Source organism: Rhinoderma darwinii, chromosome 5 (assembly GCF_050947455.1).
Source record: "Rhinoderma darwinii isolate aRhiDar2 chromosome 5, aRhiDar2.hap1, whole genome shotgun sequence".
Taxonomy (NCBI): Eukaryota; Metazoa; Chordata; class Amphibia; order Anura; family Rhinodermatidae; genus Rhinoderma; species Rhinoderma darwinii.
Window position 1 is genome coordinate 325,612,598 of NC_134691.1, and position 25,828 is coordinate 325,638,425.

At 42.9% G+C, this 25,828-nt stretch overlaps 1 protein-coding gene across 2 annotated transcripts in view; it reads right to left on the reverse strand.

Moving 5' to 3' along the window:
• The window catches only part of MINDY3 (MINDY lysine 48 deubiquitinase 3), a 96,609-nt gene that overhangs the window by 36,539 nt on the left and 34,242 nt on the right, over positions 1 to 25,828 (reverse strand). For both annotated transcript variants that reach the window (XM_075828745.1, XM_075828746.1), the window contains one exon: positions 24,344 to 24,424. In XM_075828745.1, the coding sequence (XP_075684860.1) occupies positions 24,344 to 24,424 (81 nt within the window). The remainder of the gene's footprint in view (positions 1 to 24,343; positions 24,425 to 25,828) is intronic.

Sequence of the window (25,828 nt, forward strand, 5' to 3'; positions counted from 1 at the left end):
CAATGATTGCTGCGGCCCCTACTGATCGTGAGAACAGGGGCCCTGAACCCCCAGATCCTCCTCACAGCACCCCTGCGGTGAGAAGGAGCTTGAGTGGAGAGACAGTCGTGCATACGCCCTGCCGCTCCATTCACGGTCTATGCGAATGACGCAGAGAGCCGAGCGCTGTTTCCGTCATTCCCATAGATATTGAATGGAGAAGCAGCGCGGTCCAGCAGTGGGGAGGATCTGGGAGTTCAGGACCCCAGTTCTCACTATCGGTGGGTTTCCTAGAGACGAGACCCCTAGCGATCATAAAATTAACACCTATCCTGTGGATAGGTGATGATTTTTGATTTTGGGAATTCCCCTTTAAGGACGAAAAAAAACAAAAAACCTCGGATTGCGCAACTTTCTGAAAATTACTACATTTTTAAAGAAACCGGTTTAAGAATGGATTAAAAAAAAAATAAACACATTTTGGGTATGATTAAACTGGATACATTTTTAATGAAACAAGAAAATGCCCCTACAACCAAAAAGTATGTAGAAAGATTTAAGCTAAATCACTGAGGAGCGTCAAAATTGGCTTGCGTCAACCAGAATGTCTATAAGTACCACTAGACTCCACTAAATAAACGAGCAGACTCCCCTGATCCCGACCAAACTAGGTGTACCGGGTGGCAGCCATAAAATCAATGACCTCAAATTGTTTTACAATTACATTCCCTTTAAGACAAACCGCTAGTTTTGACTACCGCTGGTGCTATACCACGATTATACTAATTAGATAAAGACTTGTCAGGACAGATCCAAGAACGTGGAAGTTCGTTTTAGTTTAGAAGAACATAATGTTCGGCCAATTGCTCTTCATTCACTTATTTTAAAGGAAACATTTCTGGCAATATTTCCTTTATTTTGGGTTTAAGTGATTACTATTATGTGATTGACAAATAATCAGAGATCTTACACAGGTTTCGGTAAAGTGCTAAAGGCCTGTTCACATCAGCGTTGCCCTTCCGTTGAGGGGTACCGTTGACTGCGCTATTGATTCAGTCAAAACACCGGAACCCTGTCACAACGGTGACAAACGGAAACCTTTAGCAACATTTGCCTCACCATTGAGATCAATGGTGAGGGAAACAGAAGCTAAGTTTTCAGTTTGCCTTTCCATTGAGGGGTTAACCCGACGGAAACCTCCAACTGACCCCTTCAAGGGAAGGGCAACGCTGATGTGAACACAACTGCTGTGACTACTCCAGAAAAACCCGTTGTGATAGTCCGACTGCATAAAACACTTGTTTGTTAGCAGCCTCATGAAATGTATGGATTCTCCTCGTGGAGAGTCAGCTAGTAGGAAGTCTTTGGAGCAATGCTCCCTGGGAAAAAGTATGCAAAACAGCTCTCCTCCAGAAGAAAGAAAACAGTATCTCTAGTGCTACCAATACATGGCTACCCATGACTTGGCGTCTCACATTGCCAAGAAGAACCCTACTCTGTACTAATGGGGAGCAACATCTCCGAAACCGTGATGTCTACAGAAGAGACCCTTTTAAAAAGGTCTTATCCAAGACTAACTCAATTTTTACAGACTCCCCAATACCGAACAAAAGTTTCTAATATACTTACAATTGACATTCTGCGCTCTGGTCCGCCGCCGGTCAGCCTTCATCTGTCCCCGTAGCTCTGGTGATAGGACTTTGACGTCATGTCCATATTGATCTCAAACATCGATGCATTCAGTAGACTATAGACTGCAGGCAAGTCCTTTAAATAGTTTCTGTCCCTAGGACAGAGCTGTTCAATGTAGTACTTTTGAGATATGACATAATAAGGACCCAGTGATGATTCCTTCTACATCTAGTAAAAATCTTACTGCGTAAGCTCAACCCAACAATAGCGTTGAGGGGACCCCTAAATTTGTTTCAAGGTCTATAGGGTGGGGAAGCATCTACAGGAACCCTTATGGACAGAGCAAAAGGAAAGGTGGTATCTATTATTTGAACTACCCCTCATCCAATCGGCACCGAATAGAACGGCTTAATTGAATTTCCAGATACTCTTTAAAGGCGCTTTTACACTGGCCAATGATCGGACAAACGAGCGCTCACACAACAGCTCGTTACCGACCATTACCCTGTGTATACACTCGTTTATCAACTGATCGGCTCGTTTATGCGACCAATAAAACGGTCGCTAGTCAGCAGCACATCTCCAGGTGCTGCCCATATGGTGGAAATGTATGTAGTAACGATTGTTCGTCCCCATACATAACCGATCACTGCTGTCTTGTCGATCGGCACTAGTTTTCATAGCATATATCGGGCCGTGTAAAAGGACCCTCACCGCTTATGGTTGCCATAAAGTAATGCATGTGAGATGCCCTTTAACCTACGTCCTGATAGAATAACCTAGAAGTTCTACAGTTTGTGACTTGTCGTTCAACCGGGCAACATTGTGGCTCAGTGTTTAGTGCTACGTCCTTGTAGCATTGGTTCCACGGATTTGAATTGAGCTCCCAAAACGTTCCTGCAACATTTGACAGGTCTCCCACGGGATTATGAGTCAGAAGTGAGCGCACGCTCATTAACGCCCTACGGACTACGTTGCTGCTGTCAAAGTCTGACACTAAAACAAGCAATTCACATAGATCAGACTGGCTGATTTGAGACGTCTCGTGCGATGTGTGAATGTTATGTTATCAAGTAAAGCCAAAATGTTCATACGTGAATCTCCAGAGAAAAATACTGGATAGACCCAAATAAAATTCCATGCCCTCTGCCAAAGTCTAAAAATCGAATTCTCTACCCTGGACTATTTTCTAGTACTTGAGAAACACAATAAAATTTCCTTACAAGGCATGAAGACGAACACGGCAGAGCAGCAACGTTGTATAGAAAACAGTACGTCCCAGAAGACAATATCCCTGCCCCGAATAATAAAACAATGGCTGGACTCGCTCCTCTTCAGACGATAAACATGCCATGTAGCCGCACATCTGAACGGAGCAGCTTAGTAGTGATACCACTTATTTTAGGATTTTAAGGTTTATCCCTGGAGGCGAAAAATATCAGAGCTGGTGAGCTCCAACAAAAACATTCCGAAAGTTTGATACTTCAGATCATAAACAGAGGATAAGTGCCAACATACTTTGGCTCCTTTGCAACTCTTGTCCTAAAGGCATGACTTATGGATTCAACCTTGATCCAGGAAACACAGCGACAATCAAAAGTTTACCTAAAAACAATGTTTTCAGTGGTGCGTCTAGAAATAATGCAAAAATAAAAGCGTTTTAAAGACTGCTAAAATGTATTGTGAGTGCTGCCCCCTAGAGGGATGGGCTAGGTTTCATTGTACACGTAGAACGGACTCGATCATACTATACATACACAATGATGTCCTGGCCATGTAGCCTGTATGGATGGCCATAGTATGATTCACTGGGGTTAAAACCCATTGGGGCAACATCTACATGAAGCTTGTATGTTCTCATGTAGTTCTACACCCCATAATCCAAAAACATACTCCTAGGATAACCAGCTTCCCATGAAATTGATGCAGAAACAACCCCATTCACAAGTATGGAGTATGTGGAGGACTCATTCAAAACAATGACCCTACTCATCTTCACGTGTCTAAGTGGTCCTTCCCCAAGTGGGGTATAGTACACATCCATATGAACATCGTGTGTAGTCGGACACTGGCATAGCCCACCGGGCAGCCCATGAACACAGCATAGAAAGAGGTGTTTAAATGATAGCACAACTAAAAGGGTGCACCGCTCTTCACAAATGTTTAAAAGGGTCTAATAGTCATGTGCAAATACAAGCGAGTAATGTCCCAGTAAGTTCTGATTCTCAGTTACAGCAGATACCATCTATAAAGTATATATGAGTAATTTCGAGTAATTTCAGAGACAACGGCCCCTTGTCATGTGTTGTTTTAGATGGAGTAACGTGAGCGCAACCATTCAGAAAGACATTCTTTAGAGCTGTAGACACGAGTCTATCAGTTACATCAGGTGAAACTTTCACAGTCCAAAAATCTGGAATAGTAGAGAGCCCAGCCAATACAGAATTAAGCAGGTACCTTCGTGTTTTTCTCATGGAGATAAAGTGCAGTCGGTAAATGGGACAATAGATGAAAGAGGCTCAGAAAGTAAAGAAAAAGTGACCTTCTGTACAGTCTGTCCGACGTATATAAAAACAAGTTGTAGAAAAGAGAATTAAATTACCCAAGCAACATCCACCCTCTCCAGAACCTCACAGAAACGGAACTGTTGGCAAATCAAAGTCAAAATAAAAGTAAGTTCCCATTCAGATTGGCCACAAAATGAGTGCTTTACCAGCTAGGTCGCAATGTGGCATAGTAGATGGCACGGTTGCCTTGGACCATGGGATACATTCCTAGCAAAGGCAAACATCTACCTTGAGTTTGCACAATGTCCCAAAGCATGGTTGAGTTTACTCCAGGCTCCCATCAGCTGATGGCCTACAACTCTCACCCTCCCTTATTACATTATCTCACTTCCATCTGCAGGACTTCCGTACTGCACCCAAGCTGTGGAACTCGCTGCCCCGAAAACTAGAGACTTACATTCCCAGTTTTAAAGGGAAGGTAGCACCAAAATTATTTTGTAATAATTAAAACCAGATAGATAGTGATACCCATTCATTTTTTATATGTTTTATTTTCTGCATTGTAGATTTTATTTAAGTCTATTTTCTGTACATGATTATTGGAGTGGCCATCTTGCATGAGCTGCTGATCTGCCAACAACATTCCGAGATATGCTTTACAGCAGTTACATGGACCGTAGGAAACAATAGTCTGGAGCTCTGTGACCTGTGCAGGTAGAGAAAGAAGTGGAGCTGTGTCCATCAACTATTGTCAATTGTGGATCCTGTGTTATCCATATATAGAGGTGTTACCTGTCATTGTAAACCTGCCTGTGATGATAATGAGATAACTGCTGAGAAGTGATCTCTACAGAACAGGAAGGGTCAGTCTATTATGAATGGTGGATCTTGTGTTCTCTATATATCGGTGTTACCGGTCAGTGTAATCCTGCCTGTGATGATAATGAGATAACTGCTGAGAAGTGATCTCTACAGAACAGGAAGGGTCGGTCTATTATGAATGGTGGATCCTGTGTTATCTATATATGTGTTACCAGTCAGTGTAATCCTGCCTGTGATGAGATGACTGCTGAAAAGTGATCTCTACAGAACAGGAAGGGTTAGTCTATTGTGAATCATGGATCCTCTGCTATCTATATGAAAGTGTTACCTGTCAGTGTAATTCTGCCTGTGATAACGAGAGGACTGCTGACAAGTTATCTCTACAGAACAGGAAGTGTCAGTTTATTGTGAGACTCAATGGCCAGAGTGAGAAGTGCAAGATTTTAAAATTATTTTTTTTAAAAATTTAGATAATGAAATAGAAAAGAAATTTAAAAAAAAAAATTCTTACAAAATATGTTTAACATAAAAACTTTGTTAAACAATAGATCATTTTCTGATGACACATTCCCTTTAAAGAGGATTGCAATGGGGAACATTCCATGTGGACGGCCTATATCGGGCCACCCCTGTTCGAGCTTACATTTGAGTCAAAATACTTATCTACTTACTTTATGATTTACTACAGAAAAGAATGAATATTTTTTATTATTAGATATGCCTGCAAGCCAGTCCAAAAAGGCTTTTATCTGGTGATACTGGATAAAATATACTTGTATATATGAATGTCTCAGTACAGGCAATGTAATTTTATTGCAGTTTGGTGTTTTTTTTTTGCGTTTGTGGTTTCTTATGTTGCTTGTATTGTGTTTCAATGCATTAATAGATATCAGTGTATGTTGTCACCACAGTGAAGAACAAAAATGAACTCAGTTAAGGAATGAGGAGGATTAGAGGTAATAGTAACAGAGATAGGAAATACAGAGGAGAATATACAAATATACGGTGACTTGTGAGAAAAATTTTGATTTCAAGTAAAAGTCATCTTAAAAGGAGAACCTGCGAGCAACTCCAGTCTTAGTAAAAACAAAGAGACTGCTGGGCTCCCCACGGATCCGGAGATTGAAGTGATCCGCGGGTTTTTCGCTGCGGTCTCTTCAGGTTTTTTTTCCACTTGAATAGAGCGGTGTTTTAGTTCCAAACCCGTTCAAAATCAGTCGGACCCACACTGATCAGAAAGAGATGGCATATCTTAGCAATATGCCATCACTTTCTGTGACGGGAAAAAAAAAAAAAAGACCCTCTAGTGTACATGAAAAGCAAAGTTTTAATTATTCAATGCAATATCAATACTTAGTACTACATGCCCTGCCGCACCTCTTCCTCTGGGTCCTAATGACAACCCTCATACCAGTGCCATGGTAGAAGGAAATTGTTTTAATCCAAATCACTATTCACAAAGTCCACACATACAATTCTCTTTATTGAAGTCAGTTGGGATGTGGACATTGAACTGGATGCTGATGTGTATTTACACAACGACCATATGACGAGCCAAAGTAATGCCAGAGCAAAGACGTTAGTGTTATCATAGGGACAAAGATGGAAGAGAGGAGTTACTGGGGTAGGGCATGTATTTTCAAGCACAGATAAAGAACAGTAGTTAGACTTTATATAGTTATTAGGGTTTCAAAAAGACTATTGGCCATCAAGTTCAACCAGGGCAAAGGAGCGTCCGGTGACAAATAGTATTAGCATTACTCACCAAGGTCTAGCAAAGCAAGAACCACCCCATGGGGGTTGCCTTCCACTCTTCGAGGGGGTCCAAAATGGGGCATCCACTCTATGAAGTCCATATGCTCTATTAAGTCATATGAAAATGGAATGTCGTAATGAGACAACCCCTTCCCAACCCATGACATACTATTAAGTCATGGGCAGGAGGTGGTTAATGCTCACTGACGTACTATAACGTCATGGCGATGGCACAAGAGCTGTGCCCGCCCCATCACCAGTGAGTGGCGGCTGCAACTAACAGTTGACATCCTGATGTAACAGCTGGGATCTGAGGTAACTCAGATCCAGGCAGTTTACCCTTCAGATGCCATGGTCAATAGTAGCCGCAACATCTAAGTGGTTAGACAGATGTAGAGCTTCCACTGTTACCCCATCGGCAGATGTGTTGTCATAGCAGTCGGAGACCTAACAAGTAATACTGTGCACAAGTTCGTTGCGCTTCTGTTTTTGGAATCATGTGACAAGTAATTATGTAACCCTAACCTAAATTTAAAAAAAGCAGGTGATCTAGTATAGTATAAGTTTTTGTTAACATGAAACTTTAAAAATAAAATCACAATAAAACTACAATAAATTTGTAATTTAACATTTATATTTTGAAACAGCTAAGAAAGTGTTAAGCAGTCGAGTAAAGGTACCCATATTTGGAGTTTTAATAAATGGGTTTGTAAAGAATTCTGAACATTGTCTAGACTCCTCCTGAAGACAGGGTCTTGAATTAGCCACGCCTGCAGAGTCGGGGACCTGAACATATGAATGAAGACCGATATTTGGTGGTTAGGACAGGTATGGAATGTATCTGACTTATGTTAACAATTTTACGGTATATGAAAATGTTGTATGTGCAATAAAATACCTTTAATTCACCATTACACAGATTTTACATTAATCAAATTTTCGGGATTTTCAGATGGTCTTGTATAAACGTAAAATGTAAGGACAGAGCGGCTTCTACGTCCCGTTGATGCTGGATGGTGGACACAGCCAAATTGTCAATTTATTCATAAAATAGCATATAGGCGGCCTAGACTAACAGGGCTGATGGGGGAACCGAGGGCCACACACAGATTTTAAACAACCGGTACTGAAATCGGGGAAGCCAGGAATACAGGTATGGCCGCAATTTAAACATTTTTGGGGACATGACAGGTCCTCTTTAAAAGGGATGGTCTCATGTATAATTTTTTTTTTTATTAATCAGATGGAAATCTATCGAAGAGAAATTGTTTGTTTTTTAAAACTTGTAGCTATTTATTTTTTGTTTCGAAAATGGTCCGTGGGGCAGCCATATTGAAGACACTTCCTTTTTTTATTTCCTGTATAGACAGTGCAGCAGGGTGTGTGTGCTTTATGGCAGCTGAAATTAAGAGGAGTCAATTGACACATAACTGTCAGAGAAGTCTCCAGAAAGGGAGTACAGCCCCTCCCCCAGAAACCAGGGAGTGACAGGGGTGCTGCATACAGAATCTTATCTGTTTGTATAGTGTTATTTTTCTGTGCTATATAGACGTCAAACAGTATAATAGAGCTGCCAACCCCCATTAAGCTGCCCACTCTCTAATAATAAGATGACTATGCTCATTCTGACCCAGTCTATACAGAAAAGCTGATAAGTGAGCTAAAGAAAGCAGGAAATATCAGCTTATTGTGACTGCTTTAGAGGCCAGTGTCAAAACTGTAATATTTCAAGATTCATGTTTTATGTAAAATAGACTTCTTTAAAAAAATAAAAACCGAAAGTAATAAAAACCTGATTTAAATAAGAGGTCACATCCGACGCACGGAGGTAGCCGGAATTGCGGATCAGTGCGGGGTCCAGGTGTCGGGGTCCAGATGTTATGGCATTTCCTAGGATATTATTCAAATAAATGCCAGCACCAATAAAGAAATCTATAACAGGACCAGGAAATCCTAAGTTTTCTGCCATAGAAGGAGAACAGGTTTTATCTTCATAATCAAACAGGCAACAGAGCGTGAGCTGCTCGGATATTTAGGGACCATTTCCATAGCTAATGTTTCCAATTAACATTCCTGCCATTAAATCACAGTCACCGGGACTTCCCCAAGCTACTACCAGCGAGGCCAATGGAGAACATCAAAGAAAGTATCAGAGATGTGACTGATGCCGGCAGTTATCTATGTTTATGGATCCAAGGACTGTATACAGCATCTCAAAATTGATCCTAGCCAAAACCCTTATCTTCAGAATATACAAAACTATGGCCCAGTCCCCAATTCATGACCTCAAGTTTGGTCTTCAGGATACCCAGCATCGGTTGTGTCTCCATGGTCCAACAGCGGAGAAGGTCAATAACTTGCCAATCAAAAACCACCTTAAAGACATGATAGATTAGAGCGCAGCAGACATATTAAAGGGGATATAAAGGGTTACAAAAACATGGCTGCTTTAATCCAGAAACAGCACCACACCGGTTCATGGGTTGTGCCTGGTATTGCAGCTCCGCTCCTTTAAAGTGAATAAAGCTGAACTGCAATACCACACACAACCTGTGGGCAGGTGTGGCCCTATTTTTGGAAGAAAGCAGCCATGTTTTTCTCACCTTGTACAACCCCTTTACGGCAAGGCATCTCCATAAGAACTCAATATTGCGATCTTAATCCTTTTGTAAATAATTCAAGGCAAAATGACAAAAGGTATTTTCCACTTATTACCTTCTTAAAGGGATGAGACAATAAAAGGAAAGGGTAGGAGCTATGCATTGTTATGAAGCCTGGGTGACTGTGTGACTAAACAATAGCGCTGTAACTTTTATAACTTAGCTACTTCCTGGACCCAACCACAGGGAGAGGAGGAGCTCAGGAATAGAACGGACATAGGAAGACAACACAGCACATCACGATAAGACCATCTTTAAGCCAGTGTGCTTGGAATATACCATTATCATGGCAGTTGGATAGGGTCAGTGACAGGTAAGCTGCATTAGAAAAACAAACAAACTATCACACGCTCTAATTATTAGATTTCAAACTCTGTTTACAAACAAACATGTTTGCTACCGCTCTCATCATTATAGCTGCTCTTGGTTTACAATCCTATCGCCCATTTAAAGGGAATGTGTCGCAAATGAAACCTTTTTTTTTTTTTTTTTAAGTGTCGTTACTTATTTCTATTATATTTTTTACGTTTTTTTGCTGTATTTTTTTTTTTTTTCCGTATGGTGGAAAGTATTAAAAATTAAATAATAATTTGACATGTTTTCCAATGTTGTGACCACCAGGGGGAGCACTTCCCAGAATTACAGCAAGGTGAATAAGGCAAAGCAACCTGACTCACAGCTGCTGTAAATGTGGGAGGGAACCTCACCCCCCCTCTCACAAGCCAGGTAATGGTGTCTTCAATTTGCTAAAGAGGCTCTGTCACCGGATTTTGCAACCCCTTTCTCCTATTGCAGCAGATCGGCGCTGCAATGTAGATAAGGGTAACGTTTTTTTTTTTTTAAAAAAGAGCATTTTTGGCCAAGTTATGACCATTTTTATATTTATGCAAATGAGGCTTTCTAAAGTACAACTGGGCGTGTTTAAAGTTATGTACAACTGGGCGTGTATTGTGTGTGTACATCTGGGCGTTTTTACTTCTTTTACTAGCTGGGCGTTGTGAATAGAAGTGTATGATGCTGACGAATCAGCATCATCTACTTCTCTTCACAACGCCCAGCTTCTGGCAGTGCACAGACACAGCGTGTTCTCGAGAGATCACGCTGTGACGTCACTTCCTGCCCCAGGTCCTGCATCGTGTCGGACGAGCGAGGACACATCGGCACCAGAGGCTACAGTTGATTCTGCAGCAGCATCAGCGTTTGCAGGTAAGTAGCTACATCGACTTACCTGCAAACGCCGATGCTGCTGCAGAATCAAAGCTGGGTGACCACCATTACCCCTCCTACTGGAGTGTGTTTGGGGATGTGACTAATGAACCTCTCACACTCCAGTAGGAGGGGCAATGGTGGTCACCCAGCTTTCCCAGACCCCTGAATGATAAATCTCTCTAGTTGTGCTGAGACTGAGAGGTTCATTAGTCACATCCCCAAACAGTCTCAGCACAACTAGAGATTTATCGTTCAGGGCTTTCCCAGTACAGTTTCATCGTGTGTCCTTCATACAAGGGGGTGGGGGGGCCCGTCGGGGGTCACGAGAGCGGGGGTCTGTGAGATAGAGAGTGGGACATGCAGAGACACACATCTTACCTGCAGTGCAGCTGGTCTTCAAGATGGCGCCTGCTCTCTCCCTGCAAACAGCTGCTCCGCTCTGTGTTTACTCTGACCTGCGTCTGCGCAGTACAGAGCCATAGAGCAAAGTCAATGGAACGGCTCCCGTTCATTGACTCCTATGAACTGTAGCTGCCGTATTTCATCTCTGTATGTGTCGTTAATCGACACATACAGAGATTAAAAACAAAATGGCAGCCCCCATAGTGAAGTAAAAGTTAGAAAAAAGAAAAAAGTAAAACACAAACACACATAAAAGATTTTATAATAAAACACTAAATGCAAATTGATGAAAATTTTTTTTTAGATGTGACACTCGTCCTTTAAGCCTTGCCAAAAAACAGTCCACATCAGTCCCTCTCTCCTTGCCTCGCCCATGTACAGCTCCCATTCACTATTCACTTTCCTTAGTCAACTTAACCCATCTCATCCCACTGCCCAACATAAAAAACGCTCTCATAAATCACAGAACCATCTGCTGTCTCTCTCCATTCTCCTGCTACTAGCTGCAGGGGACCTCTCCCAACCCTGGTCCTCCCTTTTCTTCTGCCAAGCTCAACCACTTACCTGCCACACATAGAAACCCTGCAAATCTTCTTACCATTCCTTGTGTGTCTTCTCCTGTCTCTTAACTGTGCTCTCTGGAACGCTCGGTCCGTGTGCAACAAATTCGCCTTTATTCATTACTTATTCCTTTCTAACTCTCTCAACCTCCTGGCTCTTACAGAAACATGGCTACACCTGTCTGACACTGCTTCCCCTGCTGCTCTATCTTATGGTGGTCTCCAGTTCTCTCATGCCCCCAGACCTGAGAACAGGCAGGGTGGAGGAGTAGGTATACTTCTTTCCCCACACTGCACTTTCCAGGTCATTCCCCCGGTCCCCTCACTCACATTTCCCTCTTTTGAAGTCCGCACCCTCAGACTCTTTCACCCTTTTTCCCTCCGAGTGGCAGTTGTCTATCGCCCCCCGGGCTCACCCCGCCAATGCCTGGATCATTTTGCTGCCTGGCTTCCACAATTTCTATCCGTGCGGTCTGTGGTTTTCACGCAGCCATTGACTCCAATGGGCGCGTAGGTGCGTGATAACGCACCAATATAGGACATGCAGCGAGTTTCACGCAACAGACAATTGCTCTGTGAAAACTCACGCATGTGTGAATAGCCCTATTAAAATCAATAGGGCCGTGAGTTGTTTTAACGCACAGCACACGGACAAGATTCACGCTCGTTTTGAATGAGCCCTAACCCCATCAAAAGCAGCACAAACAAATGAGCCGTGGAAGGAAGCAGAGAAATGTGGGTTTCCAAGTAGTTTTTTTCAATGTTCTTGCTGAAATAAAACGTCAGTTTGGAATTTTAAGAGGTTTGCCAGGAATACACATTGATTACCTATCCTTGTGATAGAGCGGAGGTGCAATACCAGACACAGCCCATGGACAGGTATGGCGCTGTTTTTGAAAACGCACGTTTTTCCTTTCCTGGAAACCCTTTAGACCTTTTGCACACAGTGCGTAAATGCAGCAGAATTTCTGTATTGCGATTCCACAGCGTAAGGCCTTTAGACGAACGTAGAATACGTCGGTGACACAGCCATTAAAACAACGGCCGTCAGACGGACGCATGTATTTCAATGGGGCCGTTCACACGGCCGTTGTTTCAATGGACCGTGTGAAGTGTCCGTTGAAAAAACTAGAACATGTCCTATTTTGTTCCGTTTTCACGGATCCCTCCATAGACTCAAGTCTATCGGGATCTGTGAAAAATGTCATGCTTTTCACGTCAGAGTTTCCCCACGTTCGTGTGAATCTGGCCTAATACAGTAGCAGCAAAGTGGATGGGATTGAACAAATACAACCCCAAAACACATGCGGAAATGGACTTGGGGTGCAGATTCTCAGTCTGTAACATGTAAATTTATGCTGTGGAAAGTGCACGGATTAGTTGCGCATTTGCCCTATTGAATTCAGTGGGGTAACAAAGTTTAAAAAACCCACCATACTCACCTTCCTTTGCCCTCGACGATAATGCTTCCCTTGTCCCCCATCAGTCACTGCACACTCTGTCTTCAGTGATAACTTATGTGACACATCATCACTGGGAGGTCGGGTGCAAAAAGGTTGACTGGGGACCAGGGAATCACTGCCATGGGAGCGCAAAGGAAGGGGAGTATGAGGTTTTGGGTTTTTTACATTGGACTTGGTGCGTTTTTGCGGCTGCAGAAAATTCAACAGCAAAACCGCTGTGTGTGAATGTAGCCTTAAAGGAACAGTGTCATCACAAATTTATTTTTCATATGTTAAAGATGTTAGTGCTTTATTAAAAACGTTTATATTTGTGTGTTTGTGTTTTACTTTTTCTTATTTTTACACTTTTTCTTCCCTATGGGGGCTGCCATTTTTTGTTCCATTTCTGTATGTGTCGATTAACGACACATACAGACATGGAATACGGCAGCCACAGTCCCATAGGGACTGCGAACGGCTCCCGTCCCATCCACTTCTGTGTACGCCGTCTGTGTGGGAACTGCGCATGCGCCGCTCCCACACAGTCCAATTTGAAATTGGCGCCGTCCGGCGCCATTTTCCTGTGGACCGGAAGTCGCGGCCGGACAGTAAGATTACTACTTCCGGTCGCGGCTTCCGGACTTGTGCACTTGGACCAGCGGCAGCAGACGGAGCGGACGGGCCGGAGGGAACCGCGGCGGCAGGAGCAGGTAAGAGATTTCAATGTATGTTCGTGTACGTTTACTACTGTATGTTAACCTTCTACACTGTGTGTTAGCTCAAAAAATGGCGACACACAGTGTAGGAGGTTAGACTGTTCAAACCCCTCGTTTATCCCGGCACTAGCCAGGATAAAGGAGGGGGGGATGCTGAGAGCTCACTAGAGCGAGGGCTTTTTACCCAATTTTGCAATGCTGCAATTTTGGGAATAGCTCCATCTAGTGACCAGCAATGGGAAATATTATAAATTAGAATCTAATTTATAATATTTCCTGACTCGTGAAAAAAATAAAAAAAATTTGAACAATGTTTAATCACCTACACACTAAATGTTTAATTAAAAAAAAACAAACATGTTTTTCTGGCAACACATTCCCTTTAAGGGTATTTTCTCACAGTATTTTCCACTATGTAGTTTTAAAATAGACTTCTTAAAAAAACAACAACACGCGAATGGGGCACTAAACACCGCATTTACCTGCATTTGTGGTCCTTGCGTAAATCTGACGGAATCCATAACATGTGAACATGGCCTTAAGACAACAAATCATGAAATTGAAGTATGAAACCGTCAGGAGACCGAGGGGGCTTATTCTTCGATAACCTCAGCAGCTTTATTTTGCAATCCGAAACATTGGAGTAGACACTTCTATTTTGGTCCCACTCCCCCCGACACATTGTAAATGAAGGGACAGTTTGATGCTTCCCCTCCTGGGTCTATAGTCACTTTCTTTTCGTGAGGAGCTCAGGTTTCCTTTATCTACCCTAACCTGAAACTAGTGGTGGCGGCAAGGGGTCGAGGGCGGCCCTGGTACAGCAATATAAACTCTGCTGCTATTATATGTTGAACAATACTGGAAAAGATTCTTACAACTTCTGAAGTAGAGATGGGAAACACTAGACATTGCACTTCAGGGTAGTCGAAATGTAACGCCGGAGACCATTGTATGCACAAGCTGTACGTTCTTGTCCCTTTTCAATTCACATGTTGTAAGGTGTCATAACGCAGCCTGCAATTTAAAGGGTCTGTCCACCTTCAGAAATATTTTTTGGGGTCTACAGCACCTATGCAGACCTATGTGTCTCCATGGTAATGGACCACAAACAAACCTTGTACTATTTTCCACCTGTCTGGCATGTTCCCGAACATAAAAAAAATTGGACCTGTGGGGTTAGACCACCAGTTGGACGATTCTTAAAAAGTTTCCAAAGAGATTCTATTCAGCCGTTTTCGGAGTCATCCTGATCTTCTACATAGGTGACAAATGAATACCACTACAGTGACGACCACTAATGACGAACATTGAAGTGCCCATAGGGGTTGTCGATCAGCTTTCTACATAACCAGATATGGCATTGAGTTGTTTCAGGGTCTATGGGCAGATGGAGGACTGCCCGTATGGGTATTAACAACACCAAAATAATCTAGTAATTGCAACATAGAATATTGAGAGAATATTAGGATATGGAAACGGATTCATGGTTGTTAATCATCCAAATATCTGACACACGATGTCATCATGAAGGTCAGTACATTAGTAATAAAAAATAAACCGTATGAAACCCCTCAAAAACGTAATGTATACACGGGTGTTCTTCATATTGCTGAGTCTGAGGGGGCGGTGCATGACACAAGCATTCAAAGAAACCCAAAGAGATTCCCTTTGTCATGCTCCGCCCCCTCAGGTCCTGCACTAGGTATAGCACAATGTGCCAGGTATTCCATTATCACCTTTATATTAGTTTGCTTACTCTTAAAGCCAAATTTAGATGCACAGTATTTTGGGCCAAGTCAAATCAGATCCCAATAGTGTGTAAATAATTATTATTTTGACACAAAAATGTAAGACTGATCAGCTGTGACACTGTGAAAGCTGAACACAGCTCTTGATTGTACTGCACATGACCATCCAAGAAGCTCCTCTAATGAGACGTAACTAGTGTAAAGATCTTAAGTGCTCGAGCACATGAACAGCTTGGAAGAAAGAATGTTATACAATTCCAGTTCCGTCTTGTGCGCTCTACCGATTTAAATCCCCTACAGACACCCTGACAATATTATTAAATCACATGGACTGTGCGCGGACTCTCCCCATCCAGAATACATCTGTGCATGAATGTGTATGGGGAGGTCGGAATGGAACAACCATCCGACGACAGCTATTGAAAGCGAACGGTCACCTTAAGTCGTACAACCGGATTTGCTAAGAATTGGTGCAGAATAGGAGAGGTTTACTGGAGGTAAGGTGGTATTCTTTATAAAACTCGGCAAAGTTGCCATTACGGAAAATGGGCTGGGGGTTACTTTGCCTTTAGCCCATAGAACACAGGACAGAAATGCTGCATATTTTCTGTAGCAATTTACAATTAAGAAAATTTGCAGTGGATTACAGTACCCGCCAGGATTCTCATTCTGTTACGGATGTTCAAAGCGGATTTCACACACTTCAATTTTGCAGCAGATGCGCTGTGAAAATCCCCGCAACAAATCCACCACGTGTGTGGTTAACCCTTTGGAGCCTGTAATGGTCATATTGTTTGGCAGGCAGCTTGTTCAGAAACAAATTCTAAAGCCAAGTTTCAGTGCCTTGTATAAAGCTTACATTCTGAAAGATCTGAAAAAAAGGAAAAACTTTCATTGTTCCGTTATGAAAGAGCTCATAAATGCGGTTAGAGGGCGTGTCTGTCAACAAAACGGCTGACTGTTTCCAACAACAACCGGTACAATGGTAAATACTGCTCTGAAGTATAATACAGCTCATGCACACGACCGTATTTTTTCCCACCCGTAAATACTGGCGTAAATACGGGTCCGGTGTCACACGTATTCGACCCGTTTTGCACCAGTATTTACGAACCTGTGCCCGTAAATATGGGTCCGGTGTCACCCGTATTCCACCCGTATTTACGGGCACGTTTTTGGCGGCAAAATAGCACTGCACTAATCGGCAGCCCCTTCTCTCTATCAGTGCAGGATAGAGAGAAGGGACAGCCCTTTCTGTAATAAAAGTTAAAGAAATTCATACTTACCCGGCCGTTGTCTTGGTGACGCGTCCCTCTCTTCACATCCAGCCCGACATCCCTGGATGACGCGGCAGTCCATGTGACCGCTGCAGCCCGTGATTGACCTGTGATTGGCTGCAGCGGTCACATGGGCTGAAACGTCATCCAGGGACGGCCAGGACGTCGGGCCGGATGTCGAGAGGGACACGTCACCAAGGCAACAGCCGGGAGACCGGACTGGAGGAAGCAGGAAGTTCTCGGTAAGTATGAACGTCTTTTATTTTTTACAGGTTTATTCTGATGGGTAGTCACTGTCCAGGGTGCTGAAAGAGTTACTGCCGATCAGTTAACTCTTTCAGCTCCCTGGACAGTGACTATTTACTGACGTCGCTTAGCAATGCTGCCGTAATGACGGGTGCACACACGTAGCCACCCGTCATTACGGGAGCTCCATAGACTTCTATGGACTGTCCGTGCCGTTATTACGGCCTGAAATAGGACATGTTCTATCTTTTTTAACGGGCACCTTCCCGTAAGAAAACGGGAAGGTACCCGTGGCCAATAGAAGTCTATGAGCCCGTTATTACGGGTCGTAATTACGACCCGTAATAACGGGAGTTTTTACGGTCGTGTGCATGAGGCCTTACTCTTGATCAAAACAAGACACGCAACGTAAAGTATTAACACGATTCCTTAGTTTCATGTACATTATATATAAATCACAAAAATATTTAAAGGTGAGCACATGCTTAAACAAACAGGAGTTCTCTTATAACCGTTCTACAGGAGACCATCCGTGTTGAAAATGTGAATGGAAAGGAGTAAACTAGGTCACACCTTGTCACCAATATAAATAAAAAGGCAATGGCTATGCGACTGTTTTTGAGGTTTACCATCTCAAGGATATAGGTCATATCCACAGCGTTTGCCATAAATGACTTAGAAGCTTGACTGCAGAGCTGACCGCACTTCGCCTGCTTCTCTCCTTTGACGTCTATAGAAGTTACATAACGAGCGGAGCAAGAGCTTCTTGTTGAGAGGTTATAACGTGACCTCAGTTTATTGCGTAACTCCCCTAGACGTTAATGGAGACAACCAGGCGAATGTGCGGCCATCATTCCATTGACGCCGATGGAACTCCCGATCGGTGCGGCTCCCATGAATCCCAGTGGTTAGGTCATAAAAAGATAAACCCACTAATGCAGTCTGTAAGCCCTCTTGGCACAGTTAATTGACATGGGTACACGTGCTATTTTCCATAAGCGTCCCCTCCATTGACACCTAGAGACCAGCAGCGCAGAATAAGGTGGTCTAATCTTAGAGGGTCTGTCTTGGAGAAGGATTCCAGGTAAACTTATCTGCTGTGCACCGTCTTTCACTCCTCCTTACATATAGGACAAGTATAGACTACATCTGATGAGTACAAAACAGGATGTAAGATGAGCTACCGGTTACATCGGCCATGCAATTTTCTTTCCGGAAGCCAGTGGAGGTGACCATCAATGAACGGCTTCCTGAATCACTGCAGGCATGTTCCGAAGCGCTAATGTGCATAGCAGCCTACGACATCCAAACCGTCCTAATTCAAGTGAGGTCATCTCCCAGCTCCCTGTCATTACCCAATGTAAAATCCTATATACATTAAAGCAAGGGTGACGGGCTACCGGCTGAAGAGTATGCATCTATGTCTAACAAGGAGAACGCAAAACAGATGGGAGAAAGAAAGATAGTTTTCTCTGGAACGGAAATTATTTGCTCTCTGTCCCTCGGGCTCGTACAATTACATTTTCATGGTCTGACTCAACCAACCATGAATATTCACTTTACCGAGATCCCGTTTTAAAACTACACATTGATAAACCTTCTTCTCTACGGGGTGAATGTAAACAATTCATCCCAAACTATTAGGTAGATCGTTCCGTAGACTGTGGGAATGTGTGCGGGTCCCTGGAATTCAGTTAATGCTTTATGGCATTTAACCATTGCTATGACATCCAGGTCTTGTAATAGGAAGAAAACGGTTAGGCGTACCTGGAAGAGAAGTCTACTCTCATTAGTGTCATCTGGTCTATAGGATGGCTGGCAGATGGTACAGATCTACATAGGGATGCAATCAGTACCCATGAATAAACATAGCATTAGATGCGGTCTTCATTTTTATTTTTTGGTGGCCGAGGGGTGGATATCACTAACACAATGTACAATCCTCCATTTATTACAGAACGTTACATTGATCTATGCCAAAATAGTATGCCGATGCCGATTGGGCTAGAAGAATATCGATTTTTTTAAAATTATTATTATTAGGTTGCACGATACATTGTCTACAAAAATTAAGTTTTCATATGGCTCCTACTTAAGGCGGAGTTTATAGGTCACTTCTGTACATAAATGTGTAATGGAAAGAACAGCCACAACCTGCTACAATGTAGAAACCATACTGTAACCATGAAATCACGGAGCAGAAAGACTAAAAGCAAGAGAATATATACAATCTCTAAGTGACAGAGGATTTTTTAATTTTTGACTGGAGTGTTAGATGAAATTCTGCCCTGTACTGGATTTCCGTTTTATACTGTATGTAGGATATAGAACAGAAAATTATTAAAGATACTTACCAAGTAAAGTGTCGGGTCTTGGTTAATGACATCACCATCTTCTGCCGACCGGCTACCAAGAACTTTGGCAAACAGCTGATTTTCCCCGGTTAGATGCAGCCAGCTATAGATTTTTCTCTGCAGTGGCCGCTATAGGTGAAATGTGGTATTACATGGTAGCCAATCAGATTAATACTGCTGGAGGCCGCCAGAGACCACCACTTTAAGGAAAGCTGGATGACAACCCTCGTTGAAGCTTTAAAGGCAGCCATATTGGTTGTCACATAACTTTCCTGGAGACAGATAAGTGCTTATATTTACTAGTGGTTTTTCTTTTTTGTTGTAATTTGAGAGAAACACACAGCACAGGATAGTAGCGAGATTCTAGGATTATTAACAGAACAGAGATACCGTGTGCCTGACCCAACATTTCTGCACGGTTTTCAAACCGCAAAATTAAAGGGTTGTCTACTTCAGACAATCCATGCTTATTGTCAAGGGACCATGCTAACAAGGTGATCACAAATTGTCTCCTTGATGGGCCCACAGTTATCTATTTGAAACCTGGCAGAAAGCGTTCAATTTCCCTGCAGCGCCACCACAGGGGAAATTAAGTATTACAAAGTGTCCATTCATATCAATAGAGTGTCTGTGTAATACAGGACAGGTCCTCCAGAGCGAGAGATGCTCTTTGTAACCATTCTGCACTCTGGCCAAGAGATGAAGACCCTGAATAAGGGACCCCCCACTATTCATTCTGAATTCTCTAATAGGGTGTATGAAAAACGGGCTTTATAAACTGGACAATCTTCTTCAGGCTTCTGAGCTAGTACTGATAATTAGGACTTATATGTTCCATATAATGCACATATTTTAACCACTCTTTACATCCTCGCGTGTGACATTGAAGACAAACTATTCGTGACGCGGTCATGTGAACACCCTCTAAACTTACAGTTTATCACAAGGAATACAGTTCTATATCTATAAAAATTGTATTTCATTATCCCTGGATATCTCATGCTGTACACATGACTGTCTACTATAGAAAGACCAGAGAATTATAAAATTGTATGGTTCATGCTTTATTATGCTGGCAGGACTGTTCTTACTAATGAAAATACTTGGGGGTTGGCAAAGAAACAGACGTAGGTTAAAACAAAGTACAAATACATCTGCCGAGCTTTTAACTTCTTCTCGTGCCACGACTTACCATTGCGTCGTGGTGGTGGAGGTAACGCTCGGAGCGGGCTCACCAGCAGAGCCTGCTCCGTACGTGGCAGGTGTCAGCTGTGCTTTACAGCTGACACCTGGGAACAACAGCCAGGAGCAGCAATCGTACTGTACCTGGGTGTTTAGCCCCTTAGGCTACAGAGGAGTGTATGACACTGACCAATCAGCGTCATACACTTCTCATTGTTCCAGCCCATTGTTCCAGCGTGATTGTGCAGTGAAAGAAGCTGGGCTGGAACAATGAGAAGCGTATGACGCGGATTGGTCACTGATTGGTCAGCGTCATAAACTCCTCTGTACAACGCCCAGTTGGTAAAAAGTAAAAACACACCCAGTTGTCCATTATAAAACTCATTAGCATAAATCTAAACTAGCTATGATTGTTTTTCAAAACAAAAAACACTGCTGTTATCTACATTACAGCGCCGATCACATTATGTAGGAGATAGGGCACTTATAATCTGGTGACAGAGCCTCTTTAAGAGTCTGAATTTGAGAAATCCGAATCGCCATTGCTAAAACATTACATCAAAAACATTGAAAACAGTATAAAATATAACTGAAAACCTTGAGTATAAAAAAGCGCGGGTTCCACAATGGAAGACACCCAACAATATAAGCCTAGAGGCCCAAAATACCCAAACTGGCCCTACATGTGTCCTAGTAGACCCTACAACATGCAGGTTGACCGCCCTGAATTGGGAGACCCTGCTCTACAACCTCCTCCTAGTAGCTCCTCTAACGTCCTAACTTAAAAAAGTTTATCAGTGTTCTTTCACATTGATGGCCTATACTTCGGATCGGTCATCAATTTTAGTAATGGGTAACTCCTTTAACTAAGGGTGTTACAGGGACCACTAGTGTGTTGAGGTGAAGGGTTGCTTGTTTTTTTTTGGCCTCTAGGTTCGTCTTGTCCGACCTTCATTGTAAAACATGCACTTTTTTTGTACTCCAGGTTTTTAGTGATCTAAAAAAAAAAAGAGAAAAAAAAAAAAAGAGTCTCTCCTGAGAGAGTACAATGGGAATCACAGGGGTTCGGACAAGTGGTGCAGCACCTTCGTTCTAGTGATCGGTGGAGGGCATTACAGCATGTGAAGAGACATCTCTTGCTTTACATATACAAAACTAGACCTACAGATCCTAAGGGGTCCAAAGTAGAATTTTAGCATCAAAAGATCCTCCCCAGACCCTGAAATCTGAGGGAATGAGAAGTGGATTTTCGGCAGTCATTTATCTTACGCAGAAAGTATTGAGGTCACATCTGTAATGCGTCTAATTATAGTTCCCACAGCACAAGTAAAACACACAGAGGGGATTACACGGGTCACAAGCAAACTCCCACCGGGTTATGAGGTGAAGGTCGGCTATCATTTAGTGCCATCTATGTCGGAGGACTCAACAGGAAGAGCAAAAACTCCTATGTGAGTGTTTTCTGTGATAAATCATCCCGCAGAGAGGGAGTACAGGCTCAGAAAACACTGGGAATGCTACTCATTTACCAAAAAGATTGCTGCGCTTTAATGGCTCAGAATCGTGGACTCCGCTTCTCCGCATTCATAGTCTCCATAAACCAGTGTCCACGGTGAGATACACCAATACCGTATCCTCATCTGACGCTCTGGTTGGGCCTCACTTCCTTTTCTTAATTGAAGCCCCACCATTAAAAGGAGTCATCGCATCTGATCGACACGATCGCTGCAGGAGAAACGTGGTATTACATGGTGTCCATTCGAATGAATGGCCGACAATGTTATAGATGGTCACGCCGAGTCCTCTACATGTAGCGGCTCTCCAATTTGGTTAATAGACAGGGATCCCTTGATAGGACATACATATCCTGAGAGGGACAAACCCTTTAGAGAGCGTTTGTTAATGCACCCCTCCCCCGTCATTTCCATCATAACACATGAAAGACACCTCATGGAGGGTATACATACACTCATAAGGATATGTGCCTCACTTTGGGGGACTTTTATTGGTGATGGGTTCTCAGCTAAAGAGGCTTGTCGTGAGGACAGGTTTCCTTTGAAGGGAAGATATCTACAGAAACATTATCTGGGAAATACAGTGTAAAGGTGACTGATTGACTCCGAGCCTGAAATCCCCCTCCTGCCTCACCACGGGCTCAAGTTTCTGCTCTTTCCTTAGCCTACATCTTTATGCTGCAGCTCGGCTTGTTCTGACTGGCTGACGAGTTTGACTACAAGCCCACCACAAAATGCCCAGGATGTGAATGGAGAGATTTTTTTTTCCATTACACCAAGAATAGAATCAATATAAAAACTACAAATAACTAAAACAACAGTGAGGAAAACAGAAGAATTATTGCTGAACATGTACTGAGGAAAATCAACTACAGTAAAGGGCATCGATCCCGCGATAAAAAATGTCAGCCTATGTTTTATGGCCATTTATGTTCTTTTCCGGGAAAGTCATAGCAGGAATGTATTTTATTTAGAGCAGTATCTTTCCATACACCAAATCACAGACATTTACCCGACAGTGTACAAAAATATACAGTAACTAATATCACAACTCAGAAAACGTAGGCTACCTGCACACGTTGCGTATTATGCAGCGGAAAACATGCAGCAAAACCGCAGGAAACTGCAAGAAATTCGCAGGAACAAAACACACCTGAAGGTTTTTACGCTTTGATGCGTAAATCGCGGCGTTTTCATGCGATTTTCCCCTGCACTAGGCAGATAGAATTCGAAAGCGGAAACGCAAGATAAATTGACATGCTGCAGATCTTAAAATCCGCACGTCGATTTCCGTCAATACCGCAGCGCGTGCCTGAGATTTCCTGGAATGTCATTGTCTATGCCGGTAGCGTAATACGCTGTGGTTTTACCGTATGCAAATAGGTGCGGCAAAACCGCATGTAATACGCATCGTGTGCATTGACCTTTAATCAGGTAGAATTCCTATGATCAGAACTTCATTCGTTACTAACAAACTATATGGCCAAAAGTATATGGACACCTGAGTGTGTGCGGGAATTATTTGCCCAATCAACAAAAAGTATTGGTGAGGTCAGATGCGGATGTTGGAGGAGGACCTGGTTCACAGGCAGTGTTTCAATTCATCCCAAAAGTGTTGGATGGGGTTGAGGTCAAGCATCTGTGCAGCCGCTCAAGTTCCTCCACCCCACACCATGTCGTTATGCACAGGGGCGAGGTCATGATGGAACAGGAAAGAGCCAAACCCCAAACTGTTACCACCACCGTTGAGCGACGACGTGCTTTACACCACTCCAGCAGACACTTGGCATTGTGCACGGTGATCTTCTCTTGTGTGCATTGACCATGGAAACCCATTTTATGAAGCCCTGGCTGCACAGCTCTGGTGCTGAGGTCACTACAGAGCCAGCGTGGATCTCGGTTATTAGTGCTATAATAGAAAGGCTATTTTTACGTGTCACGAGCTTCAGCACTCGGCGTCCCGCTCTGTGAGTTTGCTTGGTCCACCACTTATTGGCGGAGCGGTTGTTACTCCTAGACGCTTCCACTTCCCAATAATAACACTTACAGGTGACCAGGGCAGATCAGAATTTTCACAAATTGACTTGTAGTAAAGAAGGCATCCTATGACAGGGCCACGTTTAAAGTCCCTGAGCTCTTCACTATGATCCATACTACGAGCAATTTTTGTCTATGGAGATTACATGGCTGTGTGCTTGATTTTATGCAGCTGTTTGAAATGGGTGTGGCTGAAATACCTGAACTCATTTAGGAGGGATGTCCACATACTTTTGGCCAAATAGTGTATTAGTTAACACCCAAATTTGAATGATTCACATAAGGTTGTTATATTACTCACCTTGGTGAAAAACACTGTTAGATGCGTCTCACTGCCAATGACCCAGATAGGATATTTTGGGGATTTTAAGAAGTTGCCTACCTGGAAAAACAAAAACAAAGAAAAAATATGTACAACGATAATTCACAACGGACACTACACCTGCCCTTACCATGTCTATTGTGCAAATGGAAGGTCATACCCCAGAAGAAACCCAAAAGTAAGGCAAAACTTGAGTTGGGCAATACCAGAATCTTGACATGCCCAGTAGATTATCCAGCAATGGATCCCGTTTTCACAATAAACGATTGTAAGGAAAATAAAAATCCATCTTTTGTTGGTTGTACAAGATTTGGAAAAACTTGGCCGCTTTCTTTCAAAAACGGTGTCACGCCTGTCCACAGGGTGTGTGTGGTATTGCGGCTCAGCCTCATTAAAATCAATGGAGTTGAGCTGCAATACCACACCTAACCTGTGGGCAGGTGTGGCGCTGTTTCTAGAAGAACGCAGCCATGTTTATCTAACTCTGTACATCCCCTTTAATCAAATCGCAGTGTTACACTATTAGTGGCTTATATATGAAAACTCAGGATTAAAGTGAATATCCACCATTTTCTCATGTTTTTAAGTGCAAAATTCTGCAACAATTTATTAAAGTGGTATTCCCAGATTTCACTGGATAGAGAATTGTCTAATCGCTGGGGACCCCCACTGCTGTGCCCCAAACCAATCACGAGAACAGGTGTCCGGAACTCCCGTTCCCCCTTGAATGGAGTGGAGCTCGAGAATGCCGCTTCTTTCAATGTCTTCGGGACTGACTGAAACAGCTAAGCGCTGTACTCAACTGCTTTCATCAGGGCCCCTGTTTTAGCTACCAATAGGGCCCCCAGATTCCAGACAATTATCACCTATCCTGAAAAACTAAGCTCAGACCACTATAAAGAAATTAAAATCACAGAATTTTGGATCTATTTAGATCAAATATTACATTTCTCTGTTAGATCACGCAAAACATACATTTTATTTTGAAAGAATTAAAAGAAATTGCTCCCATGTCCAGATATTGCTGTTACATACTTGTTATGGCGCCCCCTGGTGTTCTTTTTATTCCCTCTCTGAATGTCCAGTGGACATTGTCCACCTAATGTGCCCAGTGCTGGTGAGAAGTCGCTTCTAGTACACCGATTCTTATTGGCGGACCTGCACAATATCAGGAATCACATCGTCGCCCGTGTACAAGAGGATCCAGGTAATGGGACTGACCTACTGAGCACGTGTGACCACCAGCACTGGACACACCAAGTAGATGTTCTGAGAGGAAATCAAATGAACAGCAGGGGGCGCCATAACAAGCGTTTTAAGTGGCAGGGCAGTGTAGGACTATGTTAATTCTATCTTTGAACCTCAGAATTTAAATTTATATAGATTTAAAGGAGGGATCTGCTTTAAAAAAACACATTTTCACATACTCTATTAGGGAATGTTGAGTTATGAGGGGGATGGGGG